At 41.3% G+C, this 24068-nt stretch overlaps 1 protein-coding gene across 2 annotated transcripts in view; it reads right to left on the minus strand.

Annotated features, from left to right (window-relative positions):
- Positions 1-24068, minus strand: part of LOC135557857 (disks large-associated protein 2-like) — a 63617-nt gene that overhangs the window by 19050 nt on the left and 20499 nt on the right. Inside the window, exons 3-5 of one of the 2 annotated variants that reach the window (XM_064991541.1) lie at positions 14617-14794; positions 12652-12871; positions 8076-8925 (exon numbers count right to left, since the gene is read on the minus strand). In XM_064991541.1, coding sequence (XP_064847613.1) covers positions 8129-8925; positions 12652-12871; positions 14617-14794 — 1195 coding nt within the window. In that variant the 3' untranslated portion in view covers positions 8076-8128. Of the gene's footprint in view, positions 1-8075; positions 8926-12651; positions 12872-14616; positions 14795-24068 lie in introns of those variants that run through there. The other variant, XM_064991542.1, reaches the window with a different exon arrangement.

The raw sequence follows: 24068 nt of genomic DNA on the forward strand, positions 1-24068 counted from the left end.
TAAAAAGATCAAGATTGGTGTAGGCCTACTTGTGAGGGTAATGTAGTACTGTTTTTAATCCTATCTGATGGCGACATTGCCTTGTCACTGGTTTGCCTTGCTGCGGATCAGCATCTCATGAGTTAGATTGATAACTGGCTTTCCCTAAAATGGCCCTGTGATAGACAAGTATCCTGTCCAGGGGTATACTTGTACATCAAGCTGTCTCATGCTACAGAAACAGGAGTTAGGCTCCTGCTCAATTGAGACGTTCCAGCTCTAATTACTACGCCCCTTTTCCTAAAATACAAACTGTTGGGCAAACTGAAACAAATATTGAGTAAATCAAGAAGGGGATTCATGTAAAATGCAAATACTATAATGTTAATAATAACTCTAACAATGCTAATTCTGATGCTAATGCTATGCCTCATGTTAATGATACCAATAATCATCATTATCATCATAATAATAATGTTAAATGGTATAATAAACAGATCAGGACAAACATAAATAACAAACAAATGAAAGCCAAATGTGTGACTATTGAATGAAAACTACAAAAAATGTGTGGGGACTTAATCTGGGTTACATGTGCTTAAGATGTCGTGCTTAAGATGTCTCCAATGGAATTATATTTTATGTTTGAATCTTATAAAGGTACCAATCCTATAAAGGTAGCATCGAAATGATATCATAATTGTAAACTTTGAATTGGTCTTTAATCAAATTTGTGTAAAGCAATATGATGATATTACTGACAAATAACTGGAGAGTAATGATTCGTACTTCATTAAAATACCGGAAGGTGGGACAAAACTGATGTGAACAAATATATTAACAACATATAAAAAAGTATAAGAAAATGGTCCCCTACCAGACCTGCCGTACGCTCTACGCCCCCCAGCTAAACTGCGGGCGCCTAGAATAAAAAATAAAAAAGGTGATAGCTTTAGTACAAAAATAAAACGCATTGAAATGATCAAAGCCATAGATACTGTGCCTGGCCCATGCTGTGTGTGAATCAGAGTAAAATTTGTGTGCCGTTTTCCGGATCATTTATATTTAATGAGATGCTTTATTAATTATTCTTATACCCACTAGTTTGCAACGACTTTTGTAGCAATTTAGCAATTATTGTTGATTGCCATTGTAAAGCTATGATCCCCACAGAAATTGCGGAAAAACTACACAACCATACAAAACACCTTCAAGATCAAACATCTTTTACCTTCTTTCATTATTTTATATATTGATTTATGAAAAAATACATAAGGCAAATATAAGTTGTAACAACTGATATTTCACAATTAAACATAAGAATTTGCAAAAATATAAATAATAAAACATAGTAAGTCAACCAATGCAGCCTAAATTAAATAAAACAGATATTTTTAATTAAGCAGTGGTCAACCCATAGCAAATAAGAATGAAACCTGAACAGGTATGGTGATCATACCTCTAACCCTGGAGGTTGACTTGAACATTAAAATGCTTTCAAAAAACAAAACACGATGGACCTGTTGCCTGCCAAATGTCCTGGGCTTTAGTAAAGAACCAAACAAAGAAGAGCCTTGAAAGTGCCATTAGAACATTTGCTTGTTATACAGTGTCTTCAGAAAGTATTCACACCACTCCACTTGTTCCACATTTTGTTGTGTTACAGCCTGAATTTAAAATGGATTCACTTAAGATTTTGAGTCACTGGCCTAAACACAATAGCCCATAATGTCAGTCGATTTTTTTTTACAAATTAATACAAAATGAAAAGCTGAAATGTCTTGAGTCAACAAGTATTCAACCCCTAATTATGTTCAGCGGTAGAAATTTGCTTAAGAAGTCACATAATAACTTGCATGAACTCACTCTGTGAGCAATAATAGTGTTTAACATGATTTACGAATGACCTGATCTATGTACCCCACACATACAATTATGTCCGTCAGTCGATCAGTGAATTTCCAACACATATTCAACCACAAAAACCAGGGAGGTTTTCCAATGCCTCGCAAAGAAGAGCACCTATTGGTAGATCGTTTTTTTAAAAAGCGGACATTGATTATCGCTTTGAGAATGGTGAAGTTATTAATTACTTTGGATGTACACCCAATCACTACAAAGATACAGACATCCTTCCTAACTCAGTTGCCGGAGAGGAAGGAAACCGCTCAGTGATTTCCCCATGAGGCCAATGGTGACTAAAACCGTTACATAGTTTAATGGCTGTGATCGGAAAAAACTGAGGATGGATCAACAACATTGTAGTTACTCCACAATACTAACTTAAAAGACAGTGTAAAAAGAAGGAAGCCTGTACAGAATAAAAATATTCCAAAACATTCATCTTGTTTGCCATAAGGCACTAAAGTAAAACTGCCAAAAATGTGGCAAAGAAATGAACTTTGTCCTGAATAAAGAGTGTTATGTTTGGGGCAAATCTAACACAACACATCACTGAGTATCACTCTTCATATTTTCAAGCTGGTGGTGGCTGCATCATGTCATGGGCATGCTTGTCGTCGACAAGAACTAGGGAGTTTTTTTGTATAAAACATAAACGTAATATAACTAAGCACAGGAAAAATGCTAGAGGAATTCCTAGTTCAGTCTGCTTTCCAACAGACACTGGGAGACTAATTCACCTCTCAGCCGGACAATAACCTAGAACACAAGGCCAAATATACAGTGGGGAGAACAAGTATTTGATACACTGCCAATTTTGCAGGTTTTCCTACTTCCAAAGCATGTAGAGGTCTGTAATTTTTATCATAGGTACACCTCAACTGTGAGAGACGGAATCTAAAACAAAAATCCAGAAAATCATATTGTATGATTTTTAAGTCATTAATTTGCAACACATTTGCAAAAATCTCTAAAATCATGTTTTCACTTTGTTATTATGGGGTATCGTGTGATGGACAAGATTATTTTTTTCATCCATTTTGAATTCAGGCTGTAACACAACAAAGCGCGGAATAAGCAAAGGGGTATGAATACTTTCTGAAGGCACTGTAACCTTAAAGCAATGTGTTCATTTTCTTAGAAAATCATAAATACAGGAGGAGAAAGAAAATGAATTTGTATTTAAACAGGACTAGTCTATTTTTTATTCATATATATATATATATATATATATATATATATATATATATATATATATATATATATATATATATATATATATATTATATATATATATTATTATTTTATTTTTTTCAGATTCCAATCCAAACCCATGGACTCCAAGACTGGCCATCAAAGGGGCAGCACAGTATTAGTGTCAGGTCTCTGTACAGCAATAAGACGTCTAAATAAAAACAAAGATGTCGGGGGCCCATTAAGTAAGTAGCAGCATAACTGGAAATAAACAGATCAGATATGACATAATTAATATGGTCCCATTACTCAAAAGAGGCCGTGATAAGTTTTCATGACACAGATACAGTTTGAAAAGACATGCCTCTGCCATCTTTTTACTTTTATTATTTGTAATCGAGGTACAATTCTTTGCCCAATGTTTTCCTGACCAAATATGAATATTATTCTCAGCACGTTGCTACATTTCAAGTCATTCTTTGTGGAATGTTGTAATTTCTGACTACATGATGCAATAATTGTGAATCGTACTTTCTATCTTTCTTGCTAACTGATATGACATTATATCAATAGTTGACAATAATAAAACATATCACACATTTTGTACGTCAAGATCTTTAAAAAAAAGCAACAAAATGAATATGCATTGCCTGAGTTTCATGCAACATATTCTCTACCATTAATGCCTCTGCACAATTCATTTGTTCACGATATGTACTTTCCAGTGTTAAAGACTTGTATGAGGAAAACAAACCCAAAGACCTAATAACAAATTCAAAACCGATCATAACCTGAAACAATAGAACAGAAAAGGACATAGGACTTGCATAGAATGAATGAATGTAGTTTTGAGATATATCAAGAGTTAACCTGCCCCCATCATAGATTCAGCACCTTAATATCAGTCTCCCTCCCGAGACTGAAAAGGATGGAGAGGAAGTCACTGCATTCGGTCCTCTGTCATTCCAAGCGAAAAGAGGAAAATATGAATCCTAGTGTTTATAAAGACCATTCTGTTTTTCCTTTTCTTTTTTCATGGAATAATTCATATATTAAATTCTAACTGTTGATTTGTGTGATGCTCTCAGTCTTATTTATCCTCTTAAACAACAGGAAATGTCAGCCAACCCATGGCTATTTTCTTATGGGGAACACATTCAGAGAACATTCAAGATCCTTTTTGTTTTGGAAATCTGGGTCAACAACAATCGGGGAAAAAATTATGAAATGTGTATATTGTTACTCCTGTATTGCAAAGAGAAAAACTGGTATAGTTACAGTGGAAGTCATTTGTTTTCTATGACAGGATGGACCACTGTCAGCCCAACAATCCTATAGACATCCAACAGGTGGTGTGGTACTGTAACAAGTCAAGGACAAAAAACAATCCACTGCAAGGTCAAAGATCTTGGGACTATTGAGTTACAGTAGCCAGGTGGGGAAATAATATCTATTATCTTATATTGTTGTGGCTGTTATCATCTTTTCAACATCCTTTTTCTGGTACACTTGGTGTAAATGTCATAATTCCAAAGTGCCATGTGTTTCTCAGGTAATGTATTTTGGTCATGAAAAAACTGGTAAAATAAAAAGATGCACTTTCCAGATGAAGTCAAACATCTTTAGGGTGAACCATCTCATCCGTATAAAGTATTTGAGGGATTTAGGTGAGTGGTGTCATTTGCACATGCCTCTGTAACATTCCTGCTCTGGAGGCTACATCCATGGATAGGTGCGCTGTGGAACTTGGAGCGGTTTCAGGTGGACGAAGTTTCCATAAGCCCCAACCATTACATTGATAAGCCATATTGGTATGATGTGACAATGGAGGAGATGAGTGGTTATGGGTGTCACGTGACTGGTTCATGACCAATCAAATATATATATATATATATTTTTAGAAACACTAAAAAGAAGATAATTTAGGACTCCACCTTTTAAGGTTTCCATAGAGCCTGGCTTGGCCATCACTAGTGAAGGCGGTGTTAGTACATTCAGGAGTACAATAGCATCACATACCTCTGGAAACATTGAGGAAGAGGTATAGGGGAACTATGCCCTCTGATTGTCTCATTGACGAGGTCTGAATAGGAGATGTTTAAGACATATAACACACTAGACGATGATGCATTTGAGTAATGAATGAAACTCCACTGGGTCAAAGGTTCAGGGGTTGATTTAGGACCATGTAAGAGAGTTACGAGCTTAGCTTGTGTTAAGCCCTCTTAGAGGTGTAATGTAAGAACACAGTATGGTCACAATCTTATGAATGACCTAAACTTGGAATATATGCAATCATTTTCTGTCTTTACAAAAATAGTATACTGAACAAAAATCTAAATGCAACATGCTACAATTTCAGCGATTTTACTGAGTTACAGTTCATATAAGTAAATCAGTCAATTGAAATAAATTGATTAGGCTCTAATCTGTGGATTTCACATGACTGGGCAGGGGCACAGCCATGGGTGTGCCAGGGAATGCATAGGCCCACCCACTTGTGAGCCAGGCCTACCCACTGGGGAGCCAGACCCAGCCAATCAATTTTCCCCACAAAAGGGCTTTATTACAGACAGAAATACCCCTCAGTTTCATCAGCTGTCCAGGTGGCTGGTTTCAGAAGATCCCACAGGTGATGAAGCCGGATGTGGAGGTCATGGGCTGGCGTGGTTACATGTGGTATGACGGTTTGTTAAGCCGGTTGGACGTACTGCCAAATTCTCTAAAACGACGTTGGAGGCGGCTTATAGCAGAGAAAGTTTAAAAAATTTGATGTAAATGTAATGTAAAAAAAAAAAATTCTCTGGCAACAGCTCTGGTGGACATTCCTGCAGTCAGCATGCCAATTGCACACTCATCTGTGGCATTGTGTTGTGTGACAAAACTGCACAATGTAGAGTGGCCTTTTATTGTCCCCAGCACAAGGTGCACCTGTGTAATGATCATGCTGTTTAATCATCTTCTTGATATGCCACACTTGTCAGGTGGATGGATTATCTTGGCAAAGGAGAAATGCTCACTAACAGGGATGTTAAAAAAAATTGTGTGCGAAATTTGAGCGAAATAAACTTTAAATGTAACATTTCGGGGATCTTTTATTTTAGCTCATGAAACATGGGACCAACACGTTAAATGTTGCGTTCATATATTTGTTCAGTATACGTGTATATACACACATAGTGTTGAAACATGTAACATAGCTTGTGCTGGAATGAAGTTAAGCTGATACATTCGTACTCAGATAATGCTAAACCCTGGCTAGTCACGGTCATTTGTGTGGTCTCTTATGCTGCGTTTACACAGACAGCCTAATTCTGACGTTTTGACCAATCAGAACAGATCTACTGACAATAATTAGGCAAAAGATGAAGATTGGGCTGACAGTGTAAATGCAGACTTAGTTCCTCTTTGTTGGACACTGGAATAAAATTGCCAGATTTTTGTTCATTTCTTTAGATTTTAAATCTGAGAAAAATGTTGGGTTAACTACAATTAAACATGTTAGCTGTTTCAACTTAAAAATATTAAATGTCTAACTTTAAATGTTAAGTTGTATGACTTATGTATATTACAATGCAATGAATACTGAGTTAATATAAACCTTTTTTAAGTTAATAAGGCAGTTGGCTAATTAAAATGTAGGAGTTACCTTACTGCCTTAAAACGGTAAATTATGTAAAATCAGGAAATATTTTAAAATTGAAACACTACACTTTTAAATTGCTTAATGAATGTTAGATATAATACGGTAACATCATTGAATGAAATTAGAATGATCTCCTATTTTGTTGCTAAAACTGAGAATAATTTCAATATTAGGCTATTTTACATTAAAACTAAAGGTGTATACAGCTTTTGTACATTCTACTGTTCCCTTTTTCTCCAATCAAAATAAGATTTAGGGCTTTCAAAAAGCCCATTTTCATGAACTAACTACACAAAATTGTACTGAAAAATATACATTTGTACGTTGACACAGGGAATGGTTAGGGAATGGTTATAGATTTTATTTATTTTACATTTAATCTACCTATTCACAAATATGATCTTTCTTTTTGATTTAATCATTACAAATTGGGATTTAAAAAGTTATTCACAGTATCATTTCAGTATAATCAGGTGCTTAGGTTTCTACATGAGAAGAAACTGGAATGAATAAGGTTAAGAAACAAGCCACAACATTACTGGAATGTCATGGCTCAGTCAACACCAAACAAGTCTAGGGTTGAAGTTTTGTGACAATTTTTTCTCTTTAATTCAGATGTATGCAGATTTTCAGTCTGTTATCTGTCGCCGGTTTCATAATGTTTCCTAGTCCCGTTCCCTAGCTCCTACTTCTTTGTTGTTCTCAGATTTAAAAGGATCCGATTGGTGTAACCAAAGGGATGGGATAGGACCTATGATTAGGGGACTGAAAAGTTACTCGGCCGTTATATTCAATTCGTATATTTAAATTACAAACATATATAAAGTCATTTTGTGCATTCAATTAGTCTTAGTGGCGTCAAGGCTTTCATACCTCACCTCATGGAATGGCGACATTCTATAAGCTACCTTACATAAGCGCAGATGTGAGAGTACATTCCCTGTCACTTCTATTTAAGGTGGATTGAGCACCATCCTCCTCATCTGCTGATCTCAAACAGTCAAACTGTTGACTCAGTGTCACACAAGACATTTTTAAATATCTGATACACAGAAGCCTAGTTAGAGAGGTGCTGAAAGCCACTCAGTGGTGCTTAGGGATCAAGACGGGAGAAGTAACATTCGAATCATCGTCTTTCACATTCCAAGGTATTAATGGCATCCCTTGATAATGGCATTACCCTTATTATTGATTATTTCAATGTGGTCATTACTTGCTCTAACAATGACAAGCCAACAACTAAATGTCTCCATAGTAAAGGGACATTCAGCAACATTAGTGCCCTGCCTGTCTCGCTGTGTACATAGTGTGCGGTTTTTCGCCTTGGCTCCTGTTCTGGTTCTCTGGGGGTTGTTCAGGGGAAACCCCTTCATGTGGTATTTCTTCTGGGTTGTATCATGAGAATGATTAGAATGACATTGACAGGTATGACATGGGCCCACTGGTGTACTTCCTGTTCCACAGTTCCAGACTGGCACTCCTGCGGCTTCCACCCGAAGAGCGCTTGCGTATTTTCTGCTCCCTGTTGTCCCATGTTGAAAAATCTTCCGATAGCCGTGAGCTAGTGGGACTGCTGGCTTCCTCCTCTGGGGTTGAATCCCCAGTGATCTCGATGCGGGGAGGGTCCATCAGGTTTATGAGGTTAAAGGGGGCTGGTTCCGGCTGGCACATGACAGACTTGTCCTCTGTGTTCTGCCTGACGAGCCCGCTGGTGCCAGCCTGGATGCCCACAGACACCCGGTCCCCGGTCTGTGTTGAGCTGTCACTGGCGCTCTCGCGGCACATCGTCCACATGTTGTAGCACTGGGTGAAGTTGAAAAAGTTGCTGTTGAAAGTTTTGAGTTCGCCGCACACGTCCCTGCGCAGCTCGGCCAGTTCGTAGCGCATGGCCGAGATCTCGTCTTTCCACTGTATGTTGAAGGCGGCCACCATGTTGGCGGACTCTTTAAAGGCCTGGATGGCCTGAGGTACAGGGGGATCTGGGGCGGCTATGGAGGGGGCATCAGGGATCCGGTAGGCAGGCGGCGAGGTCGGGGGGACAGAGATGGCAGTTACAGTGGAGCTGGTGCTGTGCTGGCTGCGAGCTACAGCGTTCTCCCTCTCTAGGCGCTCCAACTCCTCATAGGCCGAGGAGCTGGCCCCGTCGTCGTCTTCTATCATGTCCTCGTTTAGCAAAGAAGTGCCTTCCAGCATATCATATCCCTCTGGAAGACAAATTTGAATATGCAAATAGAGGAACATTCAAAGGGAGGGAACAGCTGGAGTGTTATGTAATTGTAATGCCCAAATTTTCAAACCTAGAGTGGGCATACATATACCTACAATATGCATTCAGTATGTGAGTAAAATACCACAACTACCCTATAACTCCAGTTGATATATCAGATGAAATCAATGCATTGAGAACATGGAGAAGAAATGGTGTAGGCTATTTGTTGATCGCTAATCTCCTGCGAATATCATTACCCTTGAATCAGATGATGCATTTGAGATTGTTTTATCAGATCCATTTGTGATTGTTCAAACCCGAAAAGAGACGGTGTAAAACTTAATGAAGAGGCACTGAAGTGGTCTCTAGAATTGTTATGCTCTCTAACACAGCTCTGGTACACTAAAATGCATAAAGGAATTATTCAACCAGGTACACTGAGCCATTTGAGCGATGCATTTTAACTCACATACTGTAGGCTTTTCGGTTTTTACACTGCCTTCTCACTTATTTCAATGAACATCTACCTTCCACAGTCTTTCCCTCTTTTCACTGCACTGCACCCTGGGAAGTGGAACCCTGTTGGTTCCTAATATAAGCCATCATTACCAATCAGTTTCAAATTAAAAGACCATTCTCCGAATGAAATCATTAAAGCATGTTTCGTTAAAGAACGCTCCTAAGTGTTTTCCTATATTTTTTTTTTTTTTTTTTTTGTGCAACAGAAAAGATGAAAAGGCAATGAAAGAATCACAACTCAAGTCATTGGGCCGAGAAGCAGTTATGAACCCTATTGAACATGTCAGGTCCCTCACCATGAGGTTGATAAGACATGTGTAGTTTCCTCAGTGGCGGGTAAATCCTCCCCCCCATAGTGCTGCACCAGGGAATGGGCTGCAATCCCACAGTCAAAGACGGCTGATAACCTCTACGCCGAGGGTCAAACTCAGCCACCTGTGGCCTTTACAGAGGTCGACTTTCATAAAATAAAATAAAAAACACAAAGCTACTGTAATACACTGTAACTGCTCTCACATTTTGACTGTTGACAGTGGCAATATGATAACATTCAGGGATATTGTATAGCTGTGCTATGAGCAGATTATGTATTAGACTGGGAAGTACAGGTTTATCATACAGTTACACCAATGATGCCCTTTTAGCTTAAAAATAGACACACTTCAAAACAACTCGCAAAAGCCAGCGAGGCACCATCATCACAAAGACGATTCTGGAATATTAATGCATACGAACAAGGAATTCAAGGCCTCAGAGTTTTGTGAGTTGTTCAGACCCCTGTTTGTTTCTCATAGTATCTAAATGGGATTTGTCCATCCTGGTATCATATCAAAGTTAGCGTTTTTATGTATTGCTGAGAAGGCAGTGCAAAAAACACACATACACATAGACGTATGTATGTGTGTTGACATCAAAATACCTGTGACAGGCATCACTGAAGTCTCCAGCTGTTCTGTCCCCCTGGTTATCCTTCAAGAGTTGCATGGCTGGTCAAATAGAGAGGGGGTGCTGCTCTTCTGCCCAATGGGGCATCATAGGATCCCGTCCCCACTCAAGGGCCCTGCTAGCCTTGACATGCTAGCATCTGGTTGGGAAGTGATATAGAATTCAGATCTCTTTTGTTATGTAAGTGAGTGGCAAGGCCAGTCAAATACTATGTATTATTTTAATTTAACTTCAATGCCGCTATTCCTTTAAAAATGACACCAAATGGTTGATACCAGGTAAAGAAATATTTGCAATATGGCTTGAGATGGAGCCAACAAGTCATAGCCAATTATTTCCCTGAGGCTCACTAGCACATCCTGTTTCATAGCCCAATTGGATATGACTGCATATGGAAGAGAAAAAAAAGTCCTTGAGAACTACTCGTAAAAAATACAAATATATGCAGAAAACGCTTGAATAACTGACAACCATTTCAGAGCCAATTTAGTGAGCCAATTGGGAAGCGGACAGAATTGGGACAGAGCTTATTGGGTGAAAGGAGTTCAGCAGGTAAGACGGTGGGATTGGAGGACACTCCTTGATCCGCAGGTCACATCGTAGGCTGAGGGATTCTGACTGTGCAACCCAATTGAGCATGACAACATAAACAAAATAAAACTCCAGATTGTACAAGAAAACAAAGAAACCCCAAAAACTCAAACAAATACAGAGGGCTAGTACAACTGCTTTCACGAGATGTGTTGAGAAATTAAAATCCAGGTCATAATATTGTCAAATGAAAAACGGAATATGAAATTATAGTATTTCAATAGGGTTCATAGCTTTACTCTTTCAGGCATACACCAAATGCACTAGGGCAATTAGTTTATGGAGGGAGCAGTGGTTCTGTTTACACAACGAACCAGATATGTTGATGTTGTGACAAAGATATTGTGTGTAAAATGTTGCACAAAACCTTGAAATCCCTGAATATTTAATATCAAAACAACAATTATTGCAACAAGTTCACTTGGAAGAGATGATTTGACATTCTTATAATAGGTCTTCTAAATGTGAGATTTAGCTGAACGAGAAAGACTCTAATAGGGTGGGCCTAACGGGTAAAATAACTGTTGAACATTTTAGTGAGAGCGCCCTTCAAACCTTGTCAAACCTTAAGTCAACTGATCAGTCTCACATGATTGCAAGAACTGCCTTCTGATTGGTCTAACATCAGAAGTGATAAATCAGTTGCCAGTAAATATTATTCAAATCATATCTTCAAATGGGGTTTTATGCAACACAATACAGCAATATAGAAAAATGATTTATTTTACGCGCTCTAAATTGCCTTTACTAGTTTCTTTGAGCAACCAGTACCATATCTGAGTTTGTTGACTTACCGTATGACAGTTACAAGAAGCTGTCTTGTTTTCTGTAGGCTTATAAGTCAAGATCAGTTAGAGACGCTAGTGCCCTCCACATCCAATCTGGACCTTGAAGACAGTTTCACTGCTTAGTTTAACTCTTCCCCTCTAATCAGGGACCTGGGACACCACATGGGTTCCATTAATGATCAGGTAGAACAGAAAACCAGCTGTCTCCGGACCTCAAAGGATAATATTTGAATACCCTTGTGCTAGTGTAATGAACTTGTCAAACAAAGCATGGAAGGAGAGGCTGAAACCTCTCTGGAGCAGGCCATGAACCCTCCTAACACTCTGTAGAGGTCTATAGCCCCTCCCTCCAACCACTGGTTTGTTTAACACTTAACCCTTCCCTACACAACTCACACTCTACACACGACACATATACCACTGAGATTCACATGCTTAGAACAGGGCATGTTCCTCTTGCACATGCCAAGTGCTGTGAGTGTGACTGTAGTGTGTTGATGTGGTGTGGTGCATTGTGGGTATGACTTCTCATTGTGCTAATTTGAATGAGGCCCCTCCCACCCTCTACTACGGGTTTAGCTTTGCCACCGCCACACGTGACAAATCAGGAAGCCCGGGTCATGATGCATCGTTCGTGCAATGTAGCGCACGGAACACTCAGGATATGCAGGAGGCAAGACAAACAAGACACACAACAATGACAAGTAGCCAATAAGAAATTACCGGAATCTTTCAACCAAGCATCTCTCAAAGCTCAAGGGTACCCCACTGTACATATGTAGGTATGTTAAGGATGTACACATGTCATAGAATGTATGAGGAGTATGTTTTCTAGGCCTTCTCTCGTTTGGGGGGGATTTTGTGATGCATACTGTTACCTGTTGTGGATCTGAGAGTTGAAGTGACAGTGGAGGATGTCATTGAAGGCAAGCAGTCGTCGTCTTGGGAATACCCAGCCTGAATTGCACGCAGGTAACTGTGGCTTCGAGTGCGGAACGAGCCAGGCAGGTCCAAAGCCTCCATGGCCTGGGATTCTACTTCGCTAAAAACGGACTCGCAAACTGACTCAAACTGGCCATTGACCTCAGTCTCACTCACCTGAGAGACAAAAACAGGAATAGCAGTCCTTAATTTTTCCTCTTCCTTTCTGTTTTTCACTTTGATTCTTCCCCTTAGTACAGTAAATATGAAGGAGTGTTAGCAGGAGAAAAAAGGCACTGGCAATTCCGAACTTAAAAAAAACAACTTTGCATCAAAATCTTTGTTTTCTTAAAAAATCAAGCAGATAAACAACCAAATGAAAAGAGCAAAAACAATGCATCATTTGGTATACCGTTTACAGTATGTACTATCCCATTGTAAGTCATCATCATAGACATACATACCACAGGAGGTTGGTGGCACCTTAAGTGGGGACAACGGCTCATGGTAATGACTGGAGCATAATAAGTGGAATGTCATCGAATACATCAAACCTGTGGTTTCCATGGTTTCCAGGTGTTTGATGCCATTCCATTTGCTCCATTTCAGACATTATTATGAGCCGTCCTCCCCTCGGCAGCCTCCTGTGATATTTTGTATTTTTATTGAACCTTTATTTAACTAGGCAAGTCAGTGAAGAACAAATTCTTATTTTACAATAACGGCCTACCCTGGCCAAACCCTCCCCTAACCCGGACAACTATGGGGCAATTGTGCGCTGCCCTATGGGACTCCCGATCATGGCCGGTTGTGATGTAGCCCGAGATCGAACCAAGGTCTGTAGTGAGATGCAGTGCCACTCGGGAGCCTTATACATACGTTACTACTGAGGAAATGGGAAAGCAGATGTCCTTACAAGAACCTATTCAAAAGTAGAAATTACAGTGCAACACAGTACAAACAACATGCAGAATTTCAATGTTGTGAATATATACAGTATATCTCCAACGCAATGCATCCAACGTAACGGCAGGCAGGAAGTTATACTAACAACGTCACCTGTGTATCAAAATTAATCTTGTTTATATTACGCAGTGCATAAAAGCCTGCTACCTAATAACATAATAAAAATGACTGGATATATTAAATGTATAGTGTAGCTAATACGCAGCAAATATGGATAAAACCAACGCTTTTTACTGATCAAACATCCAACATTGTCAAGACTGACTGAGCAGTTTAAAACAACATCCTAGTACTGTGTAGGAACTTCCGTAACAGGTAACCTGAACTTGTAATGAGATAAATATAGAAAATAACAGATATGTATGGTTCTGCTTGTTGATGCAATGTCACCAATAACACAAATCTATTGGTTTCACATGGATCGTTCTGAAAACCGCAAAATATGTCAACAGTACTACCAATGACAACTTAAACAATGAAAAAGCCTCTCTCTCAAACAATAATGCCTGAACAAGCATCAACCATCTCAATGAAAGGGGATCTAGTGGTGACTAATGTGTTTCTATAAGTAACTATATGATTATTGTGATTATTGCCACCCCTTTAGCAAACAACAGATGGTCCCACCCACACTGCCCACATGGTGGCCGTCTACTGTATCTACTCCTCCTCCTCCAGGACTCCTGGTAGCATCTACTGTATCTCTCCTTCCTCCTCCTCCACCACCTCCTACTCCACCTCCTCCACCTCCTACTCCACCTCCAGGTAGCGTCTACTGTATCTCTCCTTCCTCATCCTCCTCCTCTTCCAGGGCTCCTGGTGACATCTACTGTTTCTCTCCTTCCTCCTCCTTCTCCTCCTCCTGGGCTCCTGGTGGCATCTACTGTATCTCTCCTTCCTCCTCCTCCCCCGGGTCTCCTGGTGTTCCCCTTGTAAGGATCCTGTGTGGGACTCACCTGGCTGACGCAGCTGGCCTGACTGAGGGTGCTGACCGCCCGCATGTAGCTCTGGTTCCGGGAGCGGAACTGAGGCCCCAGTGGTACATGGTGTTGGGGGTAATTGAAGGTTGGGTCCAGGGTGACACTGGGATGGGGCCGCATCATGTCTCGGGTGGTTTGCAAGTGGTAGCTCTGACTGAATGGAGAGATAGAGACAAATATGAGAGGTACTGTCAGTCAGACATTCCTTTATCGCTTGTGAAATGACTATGCAAACATAATCGAGCATCTGACTAAATTATGCACAATTTTAGTTCTGGGTTAACTGAGATTAGACATCCCTGGCAATTTTTTTTTTACCTAAGCCCCAAACGATTTCATATACAGTTAAACAGATAACCTAGCTGACATGTAGTAGGCCTACTGCTGTATCCAGGTTTGTGTTAAGTTGTTGTGTGACCGGCAGCAAAAGTGACTCACCCTCTTACAACCGCAGTCTTTTAACGATCAACTCCGAACTACGATAACAAGTGCATTACTCGCAAACCCCAAAACACTGTTGAATCGCTAGCCCCACAATTACAGTTTGTCAACTCACCTATAGCTCCCAATAGTACAACAATATAAGCAAATCAAATGTTATTTGTGACATGTGTAAACAACAGCTGTAGACTAACAGTGAAATGCTAAATTACAGGCCATCCCCAACAATGCAGAGAGAATATTTTTTTAAATAATAGAAAGGTAACACAAGGAATAAACACACAATGAGTAATGATAACTTAATTTAGCAGACACTCATATCCAGTGTAATTTATAGTAGTGAGTGTATTAATTTTCATACTGGTCCCCCATGAGAATCAAACCCACAACCCTGGTGTTGCAAGCGCCATGCTCTTCCAACTGAGCCACATGGGTACCAGTACTGATGTGCAGGGGTACGAGGTAATTGAGGTAGATATGTACAGTACATATAGGTAAGGTAACTAAGCAACTGGATAGATAATAAGCAGTAGCAGTAGCTTATAGTATTTGATGAGTCATAAAAGAGTTTGTGCAAAGGGGGGGGGGTTAATTCTGATAGTCCGGAGTCTTAGCAGTCTTATGCCTTGTAACCTATAATGGTGCGGGAGGGGATGGCTGCCGTTTTACGGACTCCTAACAAACAAAATTGGGGAGAAAAAGGGGGTAAAATAAAGAAATAAAATAAAACATAATGCTCATCCAGAAGCAGCGCTCCTAGTGGCTGGGGACCTTAATGCACGTAAACTTCAATCCATTTATTCTCATTTCTTCCAGCATGTCACATGTGCAACCAGAGGAAAACAAACTCTAGACCACCTTCACTCCACACACAGAGATGCATACAAAACTCTTTCCCGCCCTCCATTTGGGCGGGAAAGAGCATAATTGACCATAATTATATCCTCCTGATTCCTACTTACAAGCAAAAACTAAAGCAGGAAGTAACAGCTCAATACGGAAGTGGTCAGATGACGCAGATGCTACACTACAGGACTGCATTACTAGCACATACTGGAATAGACTCCGGGATTCATCCAATGGCATTGAGGAGTATACCACCTCAGTCACCGACTATGTAAATAGTCTGGGTGGCCATTTGATTAATTGTTCAGCATTCTTATAGCTTGGGGCTAGAAGCTGTTAAGGAGACATTTGGACCTAGACTTGTCGCTCTGGTACCGCTTGCTGTGTGGAAGCAGAGAGAACAGTCTATGACTAGAGACTTTGGCAATTTTTAGGACTTTCCTCTGACACTGCATAGCATATACAGTTGAAGTTGGAAGTTTACATACACCTTAGCCAAATACATTTAAACTCAGGTTATCACAATTCCTGACAATTAATCCTAGTAGAAATTCCATGTCTTAGGTCAGTTAGGATCACCACTTTATTTTAAGACTGTGAAATGTCAGAATAATAGCAAAGAGAATGATTTATTTCAGCTTTTATTTCTTTCATCACATTCCCAGTGGGTCAGAAGTTTACATGCACTTTATTAGTATTTGGTAGCATTGCCTTTAAATTGTTTAACCTGGGTCAAACGTTATGGGTAGCCTTCCACAAGCTTCCCACAATAAGTTGGGTGAATTTTGGCCCATTCCTCCTGACAGAGCTGGTGTAACTGAGTCAGGTTTGTAGGCCTCCTTGCTCGCACACACCTTTTCAGTTCTGCCCACACATTTTCTATAGGATTGAGGTCAGGGCTTTGTGATGGCCACTCCAATACCTTGACTTTTTTGTCCTCAAGCTATTTTGCCACAACTTTGGAAGTATGCTTGGGGTCATTGTCCATTTGGAAGACCCATTTGTGACCAAGCTTGAACTTCCAGATTGATGTCTTGAGATGTTGCTTCAATATATCCACATAATTTTCCTTTTTAATGATGGCATCTATTATGTAAAGTGCACCAGTTCCACCTGCAGCAAAGCACCCCCACAACATGATGCTGCCACCCCCGTGCTTCACGGTTAGGATGGTGTTGTTCAGCTTGCAAGCATCCCCCCTTTTCCTCCGAACATAATGATGGTCATTATCACCAAACAGTTCTATTTTTGTTTCATCAGACCAAAGCAAGACATTTCTCCAAAAAGTATGATCTTTGTCCCCATGTGCAGTTGCAAACTGTATTCTGGCTTTTTTATGGCGGTTTTGGAGCAGTGGCTTCTTCCTTGCGGAGTGGCCTTTCAGATTATGTCGATATAGGATTGTTTGTACTGATGAACGTGGTACCTTCAGGCGTTTGGAAATTGCTCCCAAGGATGAACCAGACTTGGAGGTCTACAGTTTTTTTCTGAGGTCTTGGCTGATTTCTTTTGATTTTCCCATGATGTCAAGCAAAGAGGCATGACGTTTGAAGGTAGGCCTTGAAATACATCCACAGGTACACCTCTGATTGACTCAAATTATGTCAATTAGCCTATCAGAAGCTTCTAAAGCCATGACATCATTTTCTGGAATTTTCCAAGCTGTTTAAGGGCACAGTCAACTTAATGTATGTAAACTTCTGACACACTGGATTGTGATACAGCAAATTATACGTGAAATAATCTGTCTGTAAACAATGGTTTGAATTTTTTTGTGTGTCATGCACAAAGTAGATGTCCTAAGTGACTTGCCAAAACTACCGTTGGTTCACAAGAAATTTGTGGAGTGGTTGAAAAACGAGTTTTAATGACTCCAACCTAAGTGCATGTAAACTTCCAACTTCAATTGAAGGTCCAGGATGCAGGAAGCTTGGCCCCAGTGATATATTGGGCCGTATGCGCTACCCTCTGTAGTGCCTTATGGTCGGATGCCGAGCAGTTGCCATGCCAGGCAGTTATGCAACCAGTCAGGAAGCTCTCAATGGTGGGGGACCCATGCCAAATCTTTTCAGTCTCCTGAAGGAGAAAAGTTGTTGTCGTGCCCTCTCCATGACTGTCTTGGTGTGTTTGAACCTTGATAATTTGTTGGTGATGTGGACACCAAGGAACTTGAAGCTCTCGACCTGCTCCACTACAGCCCCCGTCGATGTAAATTGGGGCATGTACGGCCCTCCTTTTCCTGTAGTTCACGATCATCTCCTTTCTTGCTCACGTTTAGGGAGAGGTTGTTGTCCTTGCACCACTCTGCTAGGTGTCTGACCTCCCTATAGGCTGTCTCATTGTTGTCAGTGATCAGGCCTACCACTGTTGTGTCGTCAGCAACTTAATGATGGTGTTGGAGTCGTGCTTGGCACACGCTGGTGTTGGAGTTGTGTGCGACCAGGCAGTCGTGGGTGAACAGAGAGTACAGGAAGGGACTTAGCACGCACCCCTGAGGGGCCCCCGTGTTGAGCGATCAGCGTGGCAAATGTCTTGTTTCCTACCCTCACCACCTGGGGCGGCCCGTCAAGGAGTCCAGGATCCATTTGCAGTGGGATGTGTTCATTCCAAGGGTCCTTAGCTTAGTGATGAGTTTGGAGGGCACTATGGTGTTGAAGGCTGAACTGTAGTCAATGAACAACATTCTCACATAGGTATTCCTCTTATTCAAGTGAGAGAGGGCAGTGTGGACTGCAATAGAGATTGCGTCATATGTGGATTTGTTGGGAAGGTATGCGAATTGGAGTGGGCCCAGGGTTTCTGGGATGATGGTGTTGATGAGAGCCATGACCAGCCTTTCAAAGCATTTCATGAGTAGAATCCCAGTGAGATGATGATTAAGCTGTGGGTAACAAAATAATAGGGAGTCTGAGCCCTGAGTAGCATACAGGACTGATACATGCAGGTGTTACAGATATCCTGTGTGTGTGTGTATCCTGTGTGTGTGTTTCTTTTCTCTCCTTCTCCCCTCACAGGTGAAAATCATCACTCCCCAATCAGTCAACAATCAATCATCAATCAGAAGACACACCTCCTCCTATTTCCTAACCTAACCTACCCCATCATTTGTTTGTTCTAGAGCTCAATCTCTCTGTAAATGCCATGTCTGTAGTTCTCTGTGTTTCACTCTCGCTTTGTGTCTTAACCTCTCTTTTGTTTAAGCACCTCATAGCACTTTGTCATCACCTGTGAGTATTGTTTTTGGTTATGGTGTCTGTTTGTTGCTGGTGGGAAAAGGGGGAAACCAAGACAAGTCGCCCATGGGCATACACTACCCGTAGGTGAACTTTGTTAAATACACTAGTTAGAACTGGGCGGACCACCCACTGTATTTTTGGTTAGTTAGTTAGCTGTTGTTAAAGTAGGCTAGTCTAGCTTAGGGGTGTTTTTGAATACTTATTGTTTCTTTCCTTGGGTCCAGCTCAGCCCCTTTTCCTGCTCCCCTCATTACCGTGTGTTTATAAATAAACCTGGAGTTTGACGGTAGATTTCTGTTGTCGTGGTTATTTCGTTCACACTTTTACTTTGTCACAATAATAATTTGCATGAGTTATGTTACGGGTCTCATTACCATCCCCCCCTAGACTGTCGGGCCAAAAGGGATTCGTAACATAAGTGGGGGCTCATCCGGGATATGTCATAACTGACACCCATGCCGCTCATGTAGATTGTTGTAGTGGTATAGTTCAGTGTTGAGCGTCATAGCTGAAGTAGCATTAGTGTTTGCTATTTTCTTTGGCACTTGTGAAGTAGTGTAAAATGACTACTTTTGATTTGAAATCTTTTTTGGATAACCCTTCGTGGGAGGTTTTTGACAAATGTCGTAGAGTTGATTTAATGACCTTGGCTGACCATTATTCAGTATCGATTCCGCAGAGTTTAGTTAAGGCGGAGGTGAAACGGCTAGTATTAAATGTATTGTTGGAAGAGCAGGTGCTTGTGTTACCGCTGCCTGAGCCTACTACCCCTGTAGCGGATGTTGCTGCTCCTGTAAGACCATTGGTGTCTGATAATGAGGGAGAGGCTAAAACACCAGCCACATTGTCCCGTTTTGATCCACTCTCCCCACTGTCAAAGGGTGATGCCAGGAGGGATGTCCGTTTAGCACAGTTCCAACTGGAGGTGGAAGAGAGAGCCCAAATTAGGCGAGAGACTCTCCAGTTGGAGATGTGTAAAATAGAGGCAGAAAAAGAACGAGAACAACGGCATTTGGAGATGTGTAAAATTGAGGCCGACAGAGAACAAAGGCAGTTGGAGTTCAAAATGCGCCAAATGGAACTTGAGGCAGAGACAGCGAGGCTAGCCTCCGGTCCTACTGTGCCTGTTTGTGAGCCGTCCTCACCTGCCGTGTCCTCAAACACGTTTGATATTTGTAGGCAGATTGCCTTAGTACCTTTGTTCAGAGAGTCAGAGGTTGACTCCTATTTTTGTGTATTTGAGCGTATAGCCGTAGCATTGAAATGGCCTGAAGAGGTATGGTGCCTATTACTTCAGTGTAAATTAACTGGTAAAGCCCAAGAGGTTTTGTCAGCGCTACCTCTGGAGGACAGTTTGAATTATGAAGTGGTCAAAGCTACTGTTCTTCGTGCCTATGAGCTTGTGCCTGAGGCATACCGACAGAGATTTAGGTCTCATAGAAAGTCTTCTAGTAAGACTTATGTGGAATTTGCTAGAGACAAGGGAAATCTGTTTGATAAATGGCATGCTGCTAGTAAGGTAACTGATTTCAACTCTCTCCGGGAGTTAATCTTGTTGGAAGAGTTTAAAAATTGCTTACCCGAACGCATTGTAGTTTACCTAAACGAACAGAAAGTATCCTCCCTGGCAGAAGCGTCTGTGTTGGCAGACGAGTTTGTGTTGACGCACAAGAGTGTGTTTTCGGCTCAAACTGAGAGTAGAGCCACTGAGTTTCCTACCTTTAGTCCTAGTCGGCCAGTAGTAGTATGTCAAGTACGCCAAAAGAATGAGCGTCCATGTTTCTATTGTCATAAAGTAGGACATATGATTAATGATTGCTTCCTGCTTAAACGTAAACAAGGGATGCCTCTTCGTGCCAAGCCACCAACAGGTGTTGCTCTAATTCGTACGGTTGTGAGGTCTGCAACAAAACAGGTGCCTCAGGGTAACTGTAGTTTGAAAGTCTCAGTCCCCGACCGCAGTTATGAACCATTCATTTTTGAGGGGTTTGTGTCAACTAACGAATGACGAAGCGTCTCAACGACCGGTTAAAATCCTTAGAGATACTGGTTCGGCGCAGTCGTTTATATTGTCTGATGTGTTGCCCTTATCTGACGATACATACTGTGGTTCCAGTGTGTTAGTGCAGGGTATTGAAATGGGTTTTGTCCCAGTGCCATTGCACTTTGTGAAAGTACACTGAGTTAATCAGTGGAATATTCAGAGTGGGGGTACGCCCTATGTTGCCAGTAAAAGGTGTGACCTTTATAATGGGTAACAATATTGCCGGAGGAAAGGTAGTACCTGTATTAGAAGTATTGGATAAAAGTGACCACTCTCTCTCGAATGAGCTGGCACAGAATTATCCACATGTGTTCCCCGCTTGTGCTGTCACTCGTGCTCAGGCACGACAAGAGGGTGATGAGATAGATTTGTCAAACACTGTTCTGTTCAAAGAGGTTGATCAAGAGGATGGATTGTGTGATACCTCTGAGAAGCTGATCACCTCTGACAAACAGCCCAGGAAAGAATCAAAGAACGTTGAACTTATTGCTGATGCAATATAGTTACCAGTCACTCGTGAGCAGCTGATTGCTAACCAAAAGGTTGACAACAAGCTTGCTAAATGTTTTTCAAGTGTTGTCTCATTGGAAGATGTGAAGAAGAAGAACGTGGCTTACTTCATTGATGGTAATCTCCTCATGCGTAAATGGAAATCCCATGTTGACGCGGATGGAGATTGGAATGCTGTTTACCAAATAGTGATTCCTACAGCCTTTCGACAAAATGTATTATCCCTTGCTCATGATCACCAGTGTTCTGGTCATTTAGGAATCACAAAAACTTATGATCGGATCCTTCGACATTTCTTTTGGCCGGGTTTAAAACAAGATGTGTCTCAGTTCTGTCGGACATGCCACACATGTCAGATAACAGGAAAACCAAATCAGGTTATTCCTCCCGCTCCTCTTTGTCCCATACCTGTCATAGGTGAACCATTCGAGCATGTGGTGGTTGATTGTGTCGGACCGTTACCGAAGACAAAATCGGGTAACCAGTTTTTGTTAACGATAATGTGTATGGCTACAAGATACCCGGAGGCCATTCCTCTGAGAAGGATTACAGCCCCGGTAGTGAGTAAAGCCTTAATAAAATTCTTCACGACATTCGGGTTACCTAGAGTGGTACAAAGCGATCAAGGTACCAATTTCCTATCCAAGCTCTTCAGGCAGGTGTTAAAATCCTTGTCAATTACGCACCGTGTGTCAAGCGCCTATCACCAAGAGTCCCAGGGTGCACTTGAAAGATGGCATCAGACACTGAAGTCTATGCTACATAAATATTGTTTGGAATCTGAGAAAGATTGGGATGAGGGAGTTCCTCTAGTTTTGTTTGCTGCTCGTGAAACTGTGCAGGAGTCCCTAGGTTTCAGCCCGGCTGAACTGGTGTTTGGTCACACAGTGAGAGGACCAATGAAAGTCCTTAAAGAACAGTTCTTGTCCCAAGAGTTGTGTACCAGAGATGAGAATGTGTTGGACTACGTTAGTCGCTTTCGTGAGCGCCTACACCAAGCTTGTGCTCTCGCAAAGGAAGCTCTGTCTTCCTCACAGAGGAGCATGAAAAGACACTATGATAAAGAGGCTGTTTCTCGTCCAATACAGCCAGGTGACCAAGTACTGGTGTTATTACCTGTTCCAGGATCTTCACTGTCAGCTCGTTTCTCGGGTCCTTATTTAATTGAAAAGAAAATAAGTGAAACTGACTATGTGCTTCAAACTCCTGATAGACAACGCCAATCTCGTGTGTGTCACATTAACATGTTGAAAGCTTACCACACCCGACCCATCACACAGTTAGAGAGTTCAAAAACAGAGGAAGGTACTGCTGTGTCCTCTGCTACTACTGCTATGATAGTGGACTGTCATATTGATGATGTTGATGGCTTGGAGTTGCGCAATACTCAGCAGCAGTGTGTTAGATTGCCCAACTCAGAAATGCTGCTGTCTATCCAATCCGGTCTGGTTCATTTAACGGATGAACAGGCCAATGATATTGTGAGGCTACTACACAGTTTTCCATGTCTCTTTAATGACGTTCCTACTCGCACAAATGTGTTGGAACATGACATTAATGTTGGAAATGCTACACCTATCAAGCAACACCCATATCGTATCAACGCTTCCAAGAGGAAGATAATGAGGGTTGAGGTGAGATATTTGTTGGAGAATGACCTGGCTAAGCCAAGTTCAAGCCTTTGGAGTTCTCCTTGCATTTTGGTTCCTAAACCTGATGGTACGTCCAGGTTATGTACGGATTATCGAAAGGTAAATTCTGTCACAATGTCAGATTCGTTCCCGTTACCCCGACTGGACGACTGTATCGACACTATTGGTGCTGCTAAGTATGTAACTAAGTTAGACCTCTTAAAAGGTTACTGGCAGGTTCTGTTAACTTCACGTGCTTCTGAGATTTCTGCCTTTGTGACCCCAGACAACTTCCTACAGTACTCAGTCATGGCTTTTGGGATGCGAAATGCACCAGCCACCTTCCAACGACTGGTTAACTCCGTATTAGCTGGCGTTCCTAATTGTAGTGCATACCTTGATGACCTAGTGATTTATTTATCTGAGTGGTCAGATCATGTTGACTCGCTAAGGGTAGTATGTGAACGGTTGGCAGCTGCTTCTCTAACCGTGAACTTGGCAAAGTGCGAGTTTGGGAAGGCTACTGTTACCTATCTCGGTAAAGAGGTTGGCCATGGACAGGTGCGCCCTGTTGATGCCAAGGTCTTGGCTATAACTGCATTCCCTGCGCCTACCACCAGACGAGAGCTACGCCGCTTTTTTGGGATGGTTGGCTACTACCGTAGCTTCTGTAAAAATTTCTCTGCAGTAGTTGCTCCATTGACCGATTTGCTTAGTCCG

Source organism: Oncorhynchus masou, chromosome 16 (assembly GCF_036934945.1).
Source record: "Oncorhynchus masou masou isolate Uvic2021 chromosome 16, UVic_Omas_1.1, whole genome shotgun sequence".
NCBI classification, from domain to species: Eukaryota; Metazoa; Chordata; class Actinopteri; order Salmoniformes; family Salmonidae; genus Oncorhynchus; species Oncorhynchus masou.